The sequence below is a fragment of the Anser cygnoides genome, chromosome 2 (genome assembly GCF_040182565.1).
Source record: "Anser cygnoides isolate HZ-2024a breed goose chromosome 2, Taihu_goose_T2T_genome, whole genome shotgun sequence".
NCBI classification, from domain to species: Eukaryota; Metazoa; Chordata; class Aves; order Anseriformes; family Anatidae; genus Anser; species Anser cygnoides.
Genome location: NC_089874.1, coordinates 127,462,436 through 127,481,598, shown reverse-complemented (window position 1 = coordinate 127,481,598; position 19,163 = coordinate 127,462,436). Strand labels below are relative to the sequence as shown.

General features: G+C 36.7%; 1 protein-coding gene across 2 annotated transcripts in view; it reads left to right on the top strand.

Moving 5' to 3' along the window:
* Positions 1 to 19,163, top strand: part of ARFGEF1 (ADP ribosylation factor guanine nucleotide exchange factor 1) — a 92,252-nt gene that overhangs the window by 48,659 nt on the left and 24,430 nt on the right. For both annotated transcript variants that reach the window (XM_048061827.2, XM_048061826.2), the window contains exons 9-20: positions 653 to 786; positions 4,223 to 4,457; positions 7,508 to 7,607; positions 7,728 to 7,867; positions 7,975 to 8,083; positions 9,071 to 9,272; positions 10,569 to 10,680; positions 11,887 to 12,092; positions 12,191 to 12,275; positions 13,016 to 13,187; positions 14,352 to 14,503; positions 17,318 to 17,446. In XM_048061827.2, coding sequence (XP_047917784.1) covers positions 653 to 786; positions 4,223 to 4,457; positions 7,508 to 7,607; positions 7,728 to 7,867; positions 7,975 to 8,083; positions 9,071 to 9,272; positions 10,569 to 10,680; positions 11,887 to 12,092; positions 12,191 to 12,275; positions 13,016 to 13,187; positions 14,352 to 14,503; positions 17,318 to 17,446 — 1,776 coding nt within the window. The remainder of the gene's footprint in view (positions 1 to 652; positions 787 to 4,222; positions 4,458 to 7,507; positions 7,608 to 7,727; positions 7,868 to 7,974; positions 8,084 to 9,070; positions 9,273 to 10,568; positions 10,681 to 11,886; positions 12,093 to 12,190; positions 12,276 to 13,015; positions 13,188 to 14,351; positions 14,504 to 17,317; positions 17,447 to 19,163) is intronic.

Sequence of the window (19,163 nt, the reverse complement as noted above, 5' to 3'; positions counted from 1 at the left end):
ATAAGGTTTGATTTCCATTAAGAAAAAAGAAATGAGAACACACTACTTCTGTGGTATCAGATAACAGCATATGCACAGTATCAACTGACAGAGGGTCTCTGCTACCAAAGTACTGAATAACTATGTTTGGGGATAATAGATTGCAAGCTTGAAAAGCAACAGTCATGCATGCCATATGAGCGTAAGATTAACATTAAGCATTTTGCTGATGTAAGGAACAATGATACCAAATGGCATGAACATAGAGCAATATATCATACAATAGTATTGCCAGATGTATGTTGCCACAGATATGTAACTGCTTGCATTCTATTGGAATGTCAGTCATTTTTCTTAAACTAGTTATCTACTGAAAATGACTGAAGGCAGTTCCCTTGCAAGTTGTCTTATTTAAACTTGACCCATAAAGCTTCATGACAGTCTTAATGTAATTCTGTATTTTTATCAAGATAGGAAATTTTATTAGGGAGTTTATTCATTTTAACTGGACTGCAGAATTCTTTTCTGTTTTAATTTAGTCTTGAGACCATAAATCTATAGTGAACTGGTTATATTTGTATAATATCTTAACTTCTTGTTGCTAGGAGGTGGGGATTTCCCTACACACCCTGCTAATGCAAAATGGAATACTGAAATATGTTAACTTCTTTAGGAATCTGGAAATTCTTCAGGACCTACACCTGGTGCTAAGTTTTCCCACATTTTACAAAAGGATGCCTTCCTTGTATTCAGGTCACTGTGTAAACTTTCCATGAAGCCCCTGTCAGATGGACCGCCAGATCCAAAGTAAGTAGAATTAAGAATTCTCATAATAAACCTTTTTTAAATTTGAAAATAAAAATAAATTATTTTAAATGTTTTTGAGGCTCCCCAGTTATTGAGAGAATAATAGTATGGTTAAAGAAACTTTGAAAAGGTACTTTCTGTGTTCTAATACATTTTTTGTATGCGAAATGAAAGCATCTGCTATTACCCATCTGTTCTCTAGAAGTTTCTTAATAATGCCTTCACTGCCTGTAAGTACATCGTGTTCTTCCTAGTTCCTCTGTATAATGATTTTCAGCAGGGTCTGTAAAGAAGGTCTCAAGTTGGTTTAGGTCTCAGCTATCATTTCTCTGCTTTTAGGTAATACATATGTTTATAGCCATAGTCACTTATGCTCCGCAAGTTCTTTTCTCTTACATGTTGGCTATCCAGTACATGTACCCAGCTGTACTTCATCTTAATAAAATCTCTTTGCATTCAGCTGGTACTGGCTATGACAAGTTGGTGGTGTGGTCCGTTCTGTTCTCTAGCTCAGGTTGGACACTTGGCAGCTGCCTTAACCAAAACACAAATGTTTTGCAAATGAAGTCTGTATCTACCTGGTTTGAAAATCTTGCCCTTTGAGTTAAGATACTCTGTTTTCAGTTTGGCTTAGAGAATTGTTTGCTGCTAAACAAACAAACAAACAAACAAATATATATATATATATATATATATTTTCCTCTGTGGTTGGGTGCCAGTATTATAGTGTCTGGTGGAAATGAACTTTGCTTTTCTGATGTCGTATGGAATCCATATGCCTCTTTTGTTCTGCACATTAGAAAAACTTACTAATAATTTTCAAGAAGATTCCTTTTTTGTTCCGAAGATACTAAAACTGTGAGATGAGCAGTGATGAAAGGCCCAAAATCCTTTAAAATAAAGTCACGTTTACTGTTCCAGGGTCTAACTTCTAAATTAGGTAACTTTAGGACAGCTTAGCTTAATCACCAATATCAATGTGGTTTAGTAACCTGAAAAATATAATACAGTAGAAAGGGTTTTAAAGGGTCAGTCTAGAACCTTTTTCAAACTGTTATCTACTGATGCACTGTGGAAAGTCAGGACGTTCAGGAGCGAAGATTGAAACGTGAGGTTTTTCCTCACTATCATTTGAGAATTTGTCTTCCAGGAAGTGCCATGAAAATCCCGTGGGTTTAGTCAGTTCTCTGACACTAAGAATGTCCAGATATAAAAGGCTTTAATGGATTAGCTCCCCCTGGAAGGGCAGCAATAGCTAATAAGGTACTTGGAGCATCTCATCTGAATCCGTGGAGTCTTGATGTTCATAATAGACGTGATTATGCTCTCCATCTAGAACAAAGTGGAGGAAATGATGTTTAGGACAACAGGAATTATCTGCAAAGACATTCAAAGATGTCCTGTGTTGGAGAAGCGTCTAGAATTTTGCTGTGCTTCTGAGGCATTGATGGTTTTTTTGAACTATTACAAAGATGCTGTAATTGGAAAAGGAGGCATAGGATATCTACAGAACTTTTCTTTTTTAAAAAAAAAAAAGTCTGCCTCTTGACAGTGAAATTAGCCATGAAGTGTTTAACGAAAATATTTTAAAATTTTATTTAATTGGACATGGAACTTTAGTGCAAAAGCAAAAGGCTGAGAGTTGAGATCAAGATTGAGCTCCTTGGGAACTTGCTTGATGTCGTTGTCTCCTTTTTCCCTACAATAAAATAAGATGGGGGAAATTTTCATGAAGTTTTGTGTATTAGATTTCAGTCCTTAAACTTGTTTTAAGTTAAGTGGGTTTAAACATCCCAACAGAACTGATAAGGCCAACAAATTAAGACTTGGGTTATAAGTTGCCACTTGCTGGAAACGGTCAATATTTAATATTTCATTTACATTTTAAATTCTCTTTCTACTTAAATTCTTAGAATTAATAGCAAAGCAAGGCATGGTTGTGTGCTGTCTGTACTATTAATGCAATGTCACACAAAAATAAAACCTCTTTGCATCAAAGGAGAGTGTTATATATGGCAATATGCAGTTGTGCAGTGCCTGAAGACAGGCATTTTTGTGAAGAAATACTGAGAGCTGTTTTGGGGCTTTTACTTCGACTCTGGGGTCATTAGGAGGAACGGGAGGAGCAAGTTCCTCACTTACTTTGACTGGCTACTCTGAAGTGTCTTCAGACAAGAAATTTAAGTTTGGGATTATATTTTAGGAGTTTGAAATGGTGGCAAAGTGATTGTTTTTCCAGCCCACTTTGTTTGCCAGTGTGCAGGAACCATCGAGTTTATTCATAAGATATTTGTTACGAATTTGAACTTTTATTTTAGCCTTTTTAATTAAGCTGGTATTTTTGCAGAATACAGCAAATAACGAAGTATTGTGTGTGTGATGTGTGGCGAGAAGAGATCCTTACCATATCTGGGCTGTACTATTTGAAAAATGTCCTTTCATTGTTCCTCACGTTTCATAACTGTCCTCTGTCAGTGCGTGGTTGTTCAACAAAAGCTGGGCTGTCTTGTTGGGAAAACCATTTCTGTCTATACTTTTTTTGAGATGATCAGAAGTGGGAAGGAGCTTTGGGAGTCTGAGGAAAGAAAACTTTCTCCCAGAATGCTATTTAAATTGCATTATATTTTCATAGATACAGATTTCCGTCCTCTACATGTTTTTTGTTGTTTTTACCATAAATAGTAGCTCTGTTCTGACACGAAATCTAGCTTTTTTTCAGTTTGTAATGAAGCATGGTGTTACCGTGGAGCTCTTGACTACACTACAGTTGCCTGATTTTGCTAATGCCAGACTTAAAATAGGCACGTTATGCATCCTAGCTGCTCTTGGAGTGGGATGGGGCCAGTGACCGATACATAATGTAAAATACCACATTCAGAGGAAAGAGATGTCAGTGCTGGGAGGAAGTAGGTCAGGCAGTTACAGCTGTTGTCTTTATTGTCCTTCAGCTCTCTTCCCATGCTGGTGAAAATAAAGGAGGAGAATGAATTTCTAAAGTCACTTCTCACCTTTCAGTACTCAGGATTCTGTAGATAGGATGGATCTTTTATATGGGATCTTCCAAACTCTATTAAAAGGGGGGAAAAAAAGTACTCCCTTCATCCTTTGACTAAGAAAGGACAACGTTGCCTGCTGTTGTCACTGTTAATAGGTGTGCTGTGCTACAGAAGAGGGGCTTGGTAGTAGTGGTAGGAAACAGTAACTGGAAAAGGTTATTCTTGTCCACCCTCTTGGCTGAAGGGTCACCAGCTTAACCGAAAAAAAAAAAATCATCTTTTCATGACTCTTTCTATGCCTTTTTTTTAAAAATTCGTGAGTATTTCATGAGTGTCCCACATAAAAAGTCATTGTGGTGTATTGATTTCTCAAAAGAATGTTTGTTTGTTTGTTTTATGATTTACCTTGGGCTGATGTACGCTATGTTATTTTTTTCCAGATCTCATGAACTGCGATCAAAGATTCTTTCATTGCAGTTGCTTCTGTCCATTCTGCAAAATGCAGGACCTGTCTTCAGGACAAATGAGATGTTCATTAATGCTATTAAGCAGTATCTTTGTGTTGCACTGTCAAAAAATGGAGTCTCATCGGTTCCAGAAGTTTTTGAACTTTCACTTTCCATATTTCTTACCCTCCTCTCAAACTTCAAGACTCATCTAAAGATGCAGATTGAGGTATGTTACATGACTTTCTAATTTTAAAGGGGGGGGGGGGAGGGGTGTTAAGTTGGCATCCGTCTATATTGATATGTCTTGCTCAGAGAAATTTGTTTTTCTTCCTGAATCTCAGCTTATGCATAAGGCTTGCCAGATCTACCCATGCACAGAAGCTCTTTCTCATCCAGTGGCAATGGGTGAAATGCCCTTGAAACCCCGTTTGAGTAAACCAGCAGCATTCCCTTTGATACACTTACAGATTAAATAAGATTTGCTCTGTAACATCAGAAGTGACACTTGAGGCAGTGACAAGTTCATTGGTGAAGTGGAAAGTAACGGGAAAACTTTTGTAGGGAGGGTTGTTCAAAAGAAATAAAATCCACCATATTTTAACTAAAACATAAAATGAAGTCTCTAAAAAGAAGTAGGCCATTTCATCACTTAATAGTAGACATTTACATAAAGTAGTAATTTTTACTGTGCAAAACGTGCTTTGATTTGCAGATTGCCTGTAAGATTTGTACAGATCAAAGTGTGGAAGTGAAGTGTGAAAAGATGTTGGGAGTGTTGATAATGTTTTTGTTACAGGACCTCGATTTCAGGGATTTCTTCTTTCATGGATGTCATTGTATGAGTTGATGTCATGGTAGCTTCAGAGGAGGAACCTAATTTTCATAAGTTTGATGTTACTAATTATCTATTACAAAGTACACGGGACAGCAGTTTAAAGAAACTTATTCTTTTTCCTGGTTGTGAAAAAAGAATTCCTCTTCTTTCAGCTGCTGATCCTAAAGGTTATTCGGAAGATGTGGGTAGACAAGTAGATATCTTCACATTCAGTTTTTGTCTTGGAGCTGTAAGGAGAGCCATATGCTCTGATTTACAATATGCAAAATCTGTATATTTTGGGATTGAGGCAGTATTCTTCATCTGTTTAAGAAATTCTTGGCATATTTTAAAATATAATTTCAGATTCTGTTGCAAGTGACCCTCACGTGGTCTTTTGACATACGTTTTCAGCTAATGCTGTCCTCTGACAGTTAAAATAGTGGGTCTTACCTGAATTATTTTGTAACTGTATTTCTTAAATCGGTCACTGGATATATTTGCAGTAATGTATGGGCTAACTCTGACATACTTTCCCTTCCCCCCACTTTTATGCTTAAAGGTTTTCATGCAAATCCAGCCGTAGATGTCAATGAATTTCAGGTGTCACTTGACTGTATTTAACATTACCATTTTTCAGCAACAGTAAATAAGCTATCACTTCTCTATTTTCAGTTGACCAAACTAAATAATGAGCTCTTTTCTGGTTTAATGTTATGATATGCTAGAAATAAAGTGTCGACTCAACATTATTTGCAATAAGTGCTACATACTGTTTTTAAATACTTAAATATACGTAATTAGTACTGCTGGGAGAAATTGTTCATCCTAAGATACTCTTGTCCAAAGTCGATACCAAAAGCAAGAAGTCTGTAAAGGAAGCATAGAGATTTAAAGTGTCATTGTAGTATGCAGCCCATGCAGCTAATTTCCCTTGCAGCTTAAAGATTTGGGTTTAGTTTTTATACTTGAAATGTTTTTCTCTGCTTCATCAGTGATTTTTTAAAAACTCTCTACAAGAAAAATACAGTCTTCCTGATTCTACAGGGTTTATAGCATTACTTTCTTTCAAACTAACTAGATAAGTAAAAATGTAACTAATTGCTTATAGCATGATCTTTATTAAAGTTTTGTCTTCCTCTGTTGGATTCCATAAAGTTGTGGCTAAAATCAGTACTCTGAGTGTCTTTAAGCTCTTGAAATTATATTCCACTTAAATTAGTCTTTGATACGCTGTGTGTTGAACTCCTTGTGTTTTGTAGGGATCCTTATTAAAAAACTAACTGGGATTGCACTGCATGCATGTTTTTCCTCTAAGGGGGCCAACAAAATGTAAATTTTGCTAGTGCATTTTGCTGGGGGCAGTATACTTACCGTCAGAAATGTTTGAAAATCAGTGCTGCCAGTTTTCCCCAAACGTGTCAAAGCAAAATTAGCCTTGTACTTATCTCTACCTGTCTAATAGCATGAAATCTCTGTAAAAAATCTGTCATATAAGGGAATATCTAATATTAAGAGTAAGGGTAGTTACGTATTTGGATGTATGTGTGCTGCTCTCAGAGAACAGGATCTTGAAGGCATGGGACTGTTGACACCATTCTAGAAGAAACACGTTGATAGATTTGGTAGCCACAACTGGCTGCGGAGAGGTGAGCTCTCAGAGGTGCAGAGCAGTGATGTAACGCTGCGTGGGATGGTGATGTAACACCATCTAGTAGTTCACATTTTGAGTTCATATGCTCTCACAGCTGTTGCCACCGCTTAGGGAAGAAGCAAGAGAAAAAGCCTGCTGTAGCTGCGAAGCATGCTCAGCTGAAATATGCAGGCTATGATACTACTGTATCTGGTGAGGAACCAATTAAGAGAGGGTAAAATAGTCACTGTTCTGAACAGAAAGCATCTGCGCTGAAGCAATTTCAGGAAAAACTACTGTCCATTTTGGAAAATGGTCATCCTGTTAATGGACGTGCTGCATTTTTTATGCTGTGCCTGACCAGTGCTCATCTTACAACAATGTGATACTGTAGAGCGATTATTCTGTGTCAAGATGTTTCCCGTTCTAATGATACCGATACTTTAAATTGGCATAATGTGCTGTTTGTTACATGTGTGCCATGTCATCATCTTGTAGGGAAAGTCTTCTGTGGTAAGGTAATAATCTCTTCTTTCCAAACCTCAAATGATACTGAACTCTAAGAGCAGTGTAGAATTCTTGTTAAATTGACATTCAGGATTTCACAGCACTGGTATGTAAGTACTGATTTGAAGTCCTAATTTCAACATGTCAAACATAAGTTGTTTTTCTACCTTTCCGCTTTTTCCCCTCTCTCCTGTACATCTAGAATGCTTCTTCCATATTATCTGTATGCTTTCAGAATTATATGCATCAGAATGGTAGCTGTCAAATTTCGTTATGATGTTTGTAATAGATTTTTTTTTCCTCTTCCTGGAATATTTCATAGGTATTCTTCAAAGAAATTTTCCTGTATATCTTGGAAACCTCTACTAGCTCATTTGATCATAAATGGATGGTTATACAAACTCTGACACGGATATGTGCAGGTACTAAGGGCTGCTTGGTTCTGATTTTTACATTTTTATGCTGAAGAACGAAACTGTATTTGACTTTCAATGAGCTATGTAGTTTTTATTCCAAGGTTGACAATGTCACTTTGTTTATAGATGCCCAGAGTGTAGTGGACATCTACGTGAACTATGATTGTGATTTAAATGCTGCAAACATATTTGAAAGGCTGGTTAATGACCTTTCTAAGATTGCTCAAGGAAGGGGAAGCCAAGAGCTTGGCATGTCCAATGTTCAGGTACAAGAAATTCTGCCAAACTTTATGAAATTTCATGTTCCTTGGAATGATAAGTTAGGACTAAACTCTTCAGTCCACTAATGTATTTCTTTTGAAATCTATTCTAGGAATTAAGCTTGAGAAAGAAAGGATTGGAATGCTTAGTATCAATCCTGAAGTGTATGGTGGAGTGGAGTAAGGATCAGTACGTAAATCCCAATTCTCAGACAACACTTGGTAAGATATGAGATGCCCTTCTTATAGTTTTAGTAAAGAGATGCTGCAGGAATTTAGTGCATTTCTCCAGTATTTTGATATTTTTAGTTTCTAGATTGGCAAAACCCCTGGGGGGAGGTGCAATATTAGTATTTTTGGAGGGGTAGAAATTTCGGTATTTTTCAGTTGGTGTCATTTGAACAAGTTGTTTTTCTTAATTGTCTGAATCCCTGGAATGCTACTACATTGAAAATGACTAAATGCTGTTATTTCACACATTTCTAACTTCAAAGGGACTATAAAATGTACTTTGAAGCACTTCTAATTTCATATTGATTAAATTACAACTAAAGCAACCTGGATGGGGAGTGGAAATTCGATAGCTATGCATAAATCAATGTTGCAAGCAGTGAAGTAACTAAATCATTACTTGCTTTAATCTTGTTTCTATCAGACCTCAGATTAAAAGTCTTAAGGTTATATCAGAATTTTCAGATTAAGGGTTTAGAGTTGGTAGCTGACGTACCAATTTAAAGTGGAAGTTGAAATTTATACATGGTTAGCACTGCTGTTGTTGAACTGAGAGCCCCAGATAGTTGGCTTATGTGATTATAAACACTTTTAGGCGCTCAGTTTCAGAAACTTCTAGTGTGGTTTGCTTCATGTCAAAAGTAACATTGGCCTTGAGAATAAAAAGATCTATAACTAGATTTCTAAGTTCTGTTTTTTTCCCAAGTGCTTACAAATTATAGTTGCAATTTACGGCTTAAATTTCAGATACATGATGTACTGAAAGAATCCTCCTTGATATACTGTAGTGATTTTTTGGTTATTTTCCCAACCAAAACAAAACCAGAATATTTATGTAAAAATAAACAGGTCACTGAAGATAACTAGTAACTTTCAGAAGCCTTTGGAGAGGATTTCAAAAATAATTGAAGAGTAACCTGTGATCTTACTTTTTCTCTGTATGTATTTTGTATCTATGTAATCCTTTCCAATTTATAGGCCAAGAAAAACCCACAGAACAAGACAGCAATGAAACCAAACACCCTGAGACAATTAACAGATATGGAAGCTTAAATTCCTTGGATTCTACTGCTTCATCAGGAATTGGCAGTTACAGCACACAGATGTCTGGCACTGACAACCCAGAGCAGTTTGAGGTCCTAAAGCAACAAAAGGAAATAATAGAACAAGGAATTGACTTGTGAGTGCCCTTTTATCACCCATGGGAGGGTGGATTCTTTTGGAGCTATGAAGATTCCTGGGTTTTTCTTCCTTCTCCTCATAGATACTCATCTTGTGTTAGGAAAAAAACTCTGGATGTAACAGCACTTCCTCTGGTGAAAGAGTGCTGAATGGTGTCCCCTTTGGAGCCTGTCAACAGTGTTTTGTGTTAACCTAATTCCTCACAGCTAGAAGATGAGTACTCTGAATGTTTGTTCTTTTTTCTCCAGACCTGCTTGTCTAAAAATAAGACTTTTGTATTTGGATAAAAAGAACATTGAACTCATGCAATCAATTGAATACTACCTATTTTACTGTACACATTGCTGATGGAAGTGCCTATAGCTTAAGATATTGCTCCCTCCTAATTCATTAACTTTTCATAATTTGAACTGTAGGATAGTATAATTTCTCAGTGGATTCTGACATGAATCTTCCATGTGATTTCAGCCTTGTCACCTCACTTCAGTGAGGTCAGTCTAAGCAAAAATAAAAGTTTTCTGTATTAGAGTTTTCAGACCTTGAACAAACATGCCTTAGTCCTTCAGGGTTTCATTTTCTTTCAGTTACTTGGTTCCTTGTCTAGTGCATTTCCATTCTTACAGGCACCTCTTTCATAGACTCATTTAGGTTGGTAAAGACCTCTGAGGTTGTATAGTCCGACCTGAACTCATGGATTTCTAGAGTGGTTCATAGAGATTAAAACAAGAAACAATAAAGCATAATTATTCCTTTCCAAACTAAGAATTTGCTGGGTTTGTGGAGGATTTTTTTCTTCATGGAGAGAACACTTTAAAATGTGTAATTTATTATATATTTATCTATTTTTTATCTCTGTGTGTATATATATATTTGCATATATTTTGTGTATCTACATACATATGTATACACACATACACAGTTCAGGAATGTGCAGTAGACATGGAACTCTAGTTGGTTTTGATTAGATCAGAGAAGAGCAGAAACTGCGTACCAGAGCAAATGATAAGTGTTTAGCTGTCTTTACTCAGACTTGCTTGGATGCTGTGCTGGCAGCTGTGTAGGAAAGAGAAAGAGGTGGCTGCAGAGAAAAAAAATCAAATGATGAAGGCAATAATCACCGAAGGGAGTAGCTTATTCCTATCTAATACATAGCTTGATAAGGGAAAAATACTTAATATACAGATTTTTGATATCTCAGCCAAAACTACTGAATCTTCTTTGATTAAGCAGGTAAGGTTTTGTGCATGTACATAAAAGGGTTAACTCTCATTCTTTCCTGGTCTTGATTGTACAGATTCAATAAGAAACCAAAGAGGGGGATTCAGTACCTGCAGGAACAAGGAATGCTTGGCACTACCCCAGAAGATATTGCTCAGTTCTTGCATCAAGAGGAGAGATTAGATTCAGTAAGAAAACTGTTTTCCTGATGGTTTTTTTTTTGCTTGTGCTGATGTTTTTATATTAATTGCAAATCACGAGAGTGTTTTAAAACATATAACATTCTTGTACTATGAGGAAAAAAAGGAAACTTTTCTCTCTTTCAAAATTTGGGAAGTCAAGGAATTTAAAACAGAATATGTGAGAGAGCTGTACCCTGTAGTATAAGCATCCTGCAGTTCAGTGGGGTGTAAAGGAAAAGACAGACCTACTTGAGCTGACTCAAGGCTTGCTAGTGTTGCTAGGAGCAGTTTACTAAACTGTATTTACTTTAGTCCAGAAAGGGTCTGCTAGAATTAACTGCAGTTAATAGGCAGCTAAAAAGTAATGTGGCACTACAACATGAAAAGCATTTTTGCTGCCTCCCATTGGAATGTTACTTAATCTAGATTCGTTCTTTGATATGATTTACAGCTAAAAGCTGTTGCTGGGTTTGGGAGGGTCCTGCAGTGTCTGGCAGAGGAGGGTGGAAATATCTTGCATTGGTATTGTCATGAAAGAGACAGCTTTCTGGAACAGCAGTGTGCACCATAGTGCTGAGCAGCCACCTTTTTTTTTCCTTTTTTTTTTCCCCAGGGAAAGGCTTGCATATGTGCATGCTTGTAGCTGTGGCTGCAGTCACAAATTTCAGTATTAGAATGTAGAATCAGCCATCAAAACAAAATTTTAACCTCAGTTTACATACATAGACACCTTTATCTGAATGCGAGGTATTTTTCAGTGTGTTGTGTTGCATTGAGAGGGATCAGTGGGATGTATTTGAGTACCAGCTACATATATTTGGGCATCACCTGCTGGTATTTGAGGTTTGTACTGTAGTTCAGTAGTTTTCATTCCTACAGTAAGTTTCCTAACTACAAAGAGCTTTACAGCAGGGAACCGAACACTGACTGTTAATACCAACTGTCTTTTGCACATGTGGAATGTATCTAATAGAATAAAATTGTACATAAAATCAGAGGAGAAAAGCAGGCATGTAGAGCATGTAAGAGAGCACTGGAATATATGGACAAAATACTTCGCTTTGGAGAGTAGAGGAGAAGCAGCAGTATGTCTTCATTAACTATGTATGAGCCTCTCTTTTTGTGACACATGGGCAGTATGAGTGTGTTCTTATTCACTTTTCTTTTTCCCAGTGTAAATGTGCTAGTTTGTCTTTTCTATTCTTATTTTAGACTCAGGTTGGGGAGTTCCTGGGAGACAATGACAAATTTAACAAAGAAGTCATGTATGCATATGTAGACCAACACGACTTTTCAGGAAAGGATTTTGTTTCAGCTCTGCGTATGTTTCTAGAGGGGTTTCGTCTTCCAGGAGAGGCTCAAAAAATTGATCGCCTAATGGAGAAATTTGCTGCTAGATACTTAGAATGTAACCAAGGGTAAGCCATACATTATCTTCAGAATTTAGGAAAGCTGAACAATAAGTAAAAATTCATAATATGTTAAACGTTGTTATTCTTCTTCTTTCCCGACTCAGGCAAACTCTTTTTGCTAGTGCAGACACTGCATATGTCTTAGCTTACTCAATCATCATGTTGACAACAGATCTTCACAGTCCACAGGTATGTTGCTATAAGAATACTTGTGTACTCTATGGTTGTCTAACTTTCAGGCTTTGTGACAGTGTAGTTGTGAAAGCTTGATGTTCGATTTAACACCAGTATGCATGTAAGAAATACGGTAGCTTAAGTTTGTACACCTTTTAAATAACAGTATTCTTTTTCATGGATACTCGAATTAAGTTGTCTTGGTTAGTCCTTGCCATAGGGTATTGATTCCCTACCCTGTGTTGAACACAGCACTCAAAGTAGTGTTCTAGCCTTCAAAGGCAGAACTTGTATAATTGCTTACCTATTGATTTTAACACAGATCTACTCCTAATTTCAGACAGTTTGAAAAAATAACGCAGCCATATTTCAGTAAATCTCACTTTTGCAGTGCATAATTTTCAAACTTGTAGTAATTAGCCATCATCATTTATGTAAAAATAAATAAATAAATCTGGAAAAATTAGTGAACACTGAAATTATATTCAAAATAGCCTAGTCTGTGTGACAAAACAATTTAATTTTTTTTGGTAACGTGTGGCTAATAAATCTGCAGATCCTACTTGAATGTTTGTGAGTGTCCATGGCTGATTTTGTAGATCTGTCAGTGTAGTCTTGCATAAAAATTTCTTTTGAGAGTCAGCAGGTTCATCCTTCATGGTAACTACTCATCTGTTTGGCTGCTTTGTAGGCAGCGTTTTAACTGCAATGAACATGCCTCATGTTCATATTAATAGATTCCTTCTGGGTTTCAGGTTAAGAATAAGATGACAAAAGAACAGTATATTAAAATGAACAGAGGTATCAATGACAGTAAGGATCTCCCTGAAGAATATTTGTCTGCTATCTATAATGAAATAGCTGGAAAGAAGATTTCGATGAAAGAAACAAAGGAATTAACAATACCTACAAAATCCAGTAAGCAAAGTAAGTAATTGAAGCTAATGCTGGCACTCTGTGTCCTGTTTAAAACGAGAGATGAATGAAACCAGCGTGACTTGCGTAACTCAAAATTAGTCCTAACTTTTAATTTCATATCCTTTTTCTTTTAACACAAATGCATGATGCTACCTTCAAATGTGTGTTAAGCGCAGATGTTTATTCTTGCTTCCCTGTGCTACTGAAGTTGCGGTTTTTAGTGCATTGATGATACAAATACAGGTTTAGCTGTTGACCGGCAACATAGAGAAGTGCATATGAGGACTTCATTAAATAGCAGTATTGTTGGTAGGCATGGTGCAAAACAAACACAGTAGTTGTACCTTCTATTTCTGGAGTAAACATTGTATTTCCCTTCAGATAAGCAGGCTTCTTCAAAAATCTTGCATTGTTTCATTTACAGGGCCCTAATTCACTACACTTTTTAAATTAATTATGTTTTCCTCTCTCAAATACCAGACAAAATTTTCGTGTTTTTCACAATGTGGAGATTCAGATGTTATTCATTCTAGTTATATGGAGACTATTAAGAGACTTGGCTTTTTCCCAGTGTAGCCAAATTTGTATGCTTTAAGCAAGTCCTAGGTTAGTCTTATGAACAGGTTGTGTTCAGGAAAGTTGCATCTGGAAAACAGTACCCATGCAATTTTCAATAATTATTCCACTAGTGTTTTTATTATAATTTTAAAGAAGCTGCTTGTATTCAGCTTCGGTTTCTCTTTGTTGATAAGATGGAGGTTCCATTACTGAAATGAAAAGGTGATAAAGTAGTTCTCTCTAAGGAAAAGTATGTCCACTTACGTTGTTTTCTGTGCTGTGAAGCTTCAATTCAGTGTGAATTTAGCTTAGCGTGGGTGTGATGTTTATGTTGTTAGTTGAGGTGATAGAGAAGGAATGCTTTTTGTGCAAATCTTTAAGCTTTCATTTAGGATTAAAATTCGGTTACTTTTCGTACATAAGCTTGCCTTAAGTTAAATTGTGTCGGTATTCTAAAGGAAATATTTTGGTTTTGTGACAATTTCAGAAGTAAAGACAAATCAAAAATAAAAGCCATGTTTAAGTATGGCACTTAAATGTTTAAAATTCTATTGTTCCTGAAGATGAAGCTGCTAAAGATGCACAAATGTAAAGAGGAAAAAAATGTGTTTACAGGTGTCGCTAGTGAAAAACAGAGAAGACTGCTGTATAATCTGGAAATGGAACAAATGGCTAAGACAGCTAAGGCTCTTATGGAGGCAGTGAGCCATGTCCAGGCACCATTTACCAGTGCAACACACCTGGAGCATGTGAGACCCATGTTTAAGGTGAGCTACACATTTAGATGTTTAACCTAGTTTCTTCTTAATACAAAATGCTGACTGACCGGATTTCTTGAAAATACTACCAAAGGTTTGTATCTGCTGTGTGTTGATTATTTTGTAAGTTATTTAACGTGCAACAGGAAAGGATGGACTTTGAGCCTTCTATTGCAGTTTCACTTACACTGGGATTTAAGAAGTTTCTGTGCTGATAGAGGAAACTTTATGGTTTAATAACGGGGTAGTTACGAAGAGTAAGGTGGGGGAACAAAAGCATAAAGAGCAGTTAAGAACTTGAAATAATAGAATTTTTATTTCAAGTATAGAGATGTAGTCAAAACAATCTCAGGCTCATAGTTTGAGTCCCTCCTGCTGCCCCTAGGAGAGATTACTTCGTTGCATTTTGGGGTGGCAGTTGTCAGAATAAGCTTCTTCTTGCTAATGTTGTCTGTTCCAAATGAGTATTTCAGGGAGTCTAGGGTTGTCATCTAGTTTAGGGAGAAGTAGCTAGACCTGTATTACACTTGGGTATTGTTTGTTGTTTTTTTTTTTTAATTTGTGTAATTCTAAATACCTGTCCTCACCATCGTGTAGGTGCAAGGCGATCTGCAACCCAAATGCCTTTTTCATACCAATGGTTACTATTCATAGTTATAAAGTGCGTTCGATAGCTTACTGTGTCTGAGAATGCTATTGGGTATGATCTTTGGCATAACTAACTCATTTCGGTAAACAGACACTGGAAGAGATTGTTGTGCTTTCACCGTGTGCTCTCATTCGCTGCCCTTGTGCCAGTAGTGGTGCTCGTATGACCCCTTTGTGAACTGCTCCGTGGAGTTAAATTCTCAGAAGATCACCGTTACAAGAAACAGATAGCTCCCTAAAATGGTGTGCTGCGAGGTCAGATTGAGCTCTGGGCCCTGGCTACAGAGGGAATGAGCATGTGGCTGTAAGACCATTGTCTGTGAGGCAAAATTCTAAGTTCTGTATCACCATATTAATAAAAGTAGGTTACTACTCTGTACAGAATAATGCTGCATGAAGCTCTTGTTTAAGATCTGGTTTCAGAGATCACTTAGCAGAGGTATGCTGTACGTGGTTTCTCTACCGTATTCTTAAAGGCTGAAATTAAATAACTTGTGTACAGGCATCTATAATACTCATAGATTTTTTTTTTTCCCTTAAAATACCAGCCCTGTTACTTTCTAACATTCCTACCCTTTACTATCTGAAAAGTACGTTCCCCAAATCCATATTTATTTTTTTCAAAGGAACTAAATATGAAGCATGTGGGTAAATTAACACCCTAAACATGTTTTGTGAAGGTGATAAGAGAAGTTCTCTTGCTTTAGGATGTTCGTAAACTAACGTACTGATGACAGTGTTATATGTTGAAGTGAGAACTGTCTTCTCAAAAGTGAGAGCTATGGATGTTATGTATATCTAATCCCGCATTGTTTATTTAGACTATTTAATTTAGTTTGCAGCAAACATTTTAAATTTATAGGTATTTCCTTCACCCATTGGTGCTACAGTAAAATTTACCATTATAAGTTTATTTAGAGATAGATTTGCTGAATGATTAAATCAGAACAAAAATACATAGTTTATGTAACCATCTAAGCACACCCCAGAATTGAATGCGTAGTTTAGAAGATTGATTTTCACCTTTAATGACAAAAGTCTGTGATAAATAACAACCTAAATCTAGTTGTACAGCATATCATACAGACCTCTAAATTTCTCTTAACAGAGGAAAGTGTTTCAGTTTTGCAATATTTCACATTAGTTTTGTTTTCATTAGGAATGAAAATTAAAAAAAGGACAAAAAGAAAAGAAATAAGCACTTCTGGAATGTGCATCAGGAAGTTAAGTCCTGGATCTAGAAGTTTGTCTAAATTCTTTAAGACTCTACTAGGGTTTTGTTCTGATGAAGTTTTAAACAGTTTTCTGAGGTAGTGCTGTTGGAATTGCTGGCTTAAACAAAACCAAAGCTCTGTGATACATCATTTTGATTTGAAATAAAGTGTGCAATCTATTGCTACCTGCTCTGGCCATCGATTCTGTATTGCATCCAGGGTGACTTCGGTAATTATTTCTAAATTCCTTCTTTATACCCTGGGATTTCCTCTCCATAACCACATGTAGTTATGTCAGGATCCGTTGCATCTTCTCCTTGCTTTTTCTGCATGCCTTGACCCCAAGGACAAGAGTGTGAGGACTCTCCTGCAATAACTTTTAGCTGAGCCTAATACACTCTCAGTCCCACCTAAAGCAGGAGAAAACAGCAGCAGTGGGCTTAGAGGCAAAAAGGGAGGGCTGAGGACAACAAATATAAGAGTGGTGAGTCTCTTTTTATTTTTCGCTTCCTGTGTTACCAGGACAAATTTGGCTTATTGAAGTACATAGATTTCTTTACAATCAAAAGTATTATACACTGTGGAATTGAACATGTCGGTACTTGCCATAATTATTGGCTCTATTTCTATTCCTTGCTGTGTGAAGTATTCCTGTAGCACAGATAAAAGTTATCTAGGGCATACCAAAACTGCAACAGACATCTAACGAACATAAATTTGGGGGTTTTGTGGGTTGCTTGGACACAGGAAGAGTGGTTCTGTGGGGATTGTCTATCTGTATTACTTCTGGTCTTTGTCTGATGTCTCTCCTAACTGTTCCCTTTGGCAAAAGGCAACTTCAAGGTTAATTGTATGAGTTGAGGTCTAAAGTTAAGTTTCAGCAAGGTGTTGAAACTGTAATGTTTATTCCCTTCAAGTACTTGCAGGTGCTAATGTAACTTTCATTTTGTATGTGTTCCAGTTGGCATGGACACCGTTCCTAGCTGCATTCAGTGTGGGTCTACAAGACTGCGATGATACAGAGGTTGCATCTCTTTGTTTGGAGGGTATACGATGTGCTATCAGGATTGCCTGCATTTTCAACATTCAGGTAAAAAAAAAAAATTAAATTGAGACAATACTTCATGTACTAGCATAGTGTTAATGTGGTTCGAGGAGCCCTTGCTGCTGAAGCTGTGCACATCAGTACCTATAGTCTGTTCACTTCTGTGCATTCTTGCACTAGTTGATCTTTAAAGGTTCCTCCCAACTCAAATCGTTCTATGATTCTGTGATACTTCACAAGAACGTTTTAAATAAAGTAACGTTTTTCTTCCTGTTTTGTTGTAATGCTGTCATGCCCATATACTGTTTTTTTTGTTTCCCTACCAGTGACTGCTGTTCTGTCAGAGTACTTTCTTTTTAGCTTTTTTTACTAAGTGATGTTACATAAAAGAAGTCCTTCTAGGCAGTTTCGAAAGTAAAATAGCATCTCTGTGAACTGTTTGATATACTGTTCTCAAATACAGAAAGATGTGCTAGTCTGCCATGCTTTGTAGGGATAACTGAAGACAGGAGTAAGCAGAATTCGTGTTTGACATTGTATTATTTCTTGTCTACATTGAAAACATTTAGAAACAAACAAAAAAACAACATGTAAGACTAACTTAAAGTAAAAACTGTTAACTATGATAGCAAATGCTTCTCTTACCTCTCTTCATGCACTCTAATTCAACAAATTAGGTAATTTTTTATAACTGATGTGGTAAGGCGCATTGGGAGTTCTGATACAGCTGCTTAAAAAGTCCATTTTGAGATCATGTAAAGTTTCCTTCACTTCATTTTTTCTTCTTTATTTTCCTGAACTGAAAGGACTTTAAAAATTTGATTAACAGAGCCTTCCCTGGAGCCTACAGCTGTTCAATGAAATCCACATTCCTCTTTTTTTTTTTTCTTTTCTAAATTGCAAACATGGATCTGGTGCAAATATCATTTTAAGCAGCTGCAAAGATTATCTCCCAGTCCTGCGGGGGTCTGCCCAGGCTAGGGAGGGCAAGGACACATTTGCTGTAAGATTTCCGTGCTCCAAGAATGTACCAGAAGCAGTTGCACCTTTCCATTGGTTTGGCACAAACTTCATTGAACTACAGGTGTTCCAGAAGCAACATTTCTCGTTTGCTGAAACAGTAGTTAGTTAGTTATTTATTTTTGAATTTCAATTCAGAACTGATATTTCTTCCTGGTTTCCTATGGGAATTCTGTCTTGTTGATGCCATTTTAACAGTACTGGTTTGTTGATGATTGCAGTGCAGTACAGGACTTGGTTCCATTGCACAGGGCCCTGATGAGATGCAAAGTATTTTCTGACTTCAGGTGCCAGATAACTGTGGTGGTTTGAAGGAGTCTGGCAAATTTGTACTTCTACTAACTTAAAGATTGTTACTGTTGGAAGTAGATTTTTCTCTTGTGATTGATTGGTGCTGGAAACTTCTTCGTTTCATTGAATAAACACACAGAAGTTAAGATCAGTGTCTCAGAACATTTACCATTACTTTACAAGCCTTGAGAGACAATGGAGGGAGATGGACGCTTTTAGTGTTACAAAAATTCCATAAGCACACAGTATAGTTGAAGCTATGCATGCTCACCTCTGACTACAATAAAATCTCACCTAAAAATTCTGTTTTCATTATTTATGCTTTCAATCTTAGACTGTCACGCAGTTTGAGTTTTGTCTTTAAGACATCTTGTCTGGGACAAGATGTGCATCAAAATTACGTACTTAGTTTGCTTACCTTATCTGTTTTAATTTCGGTTTGATGGATGCA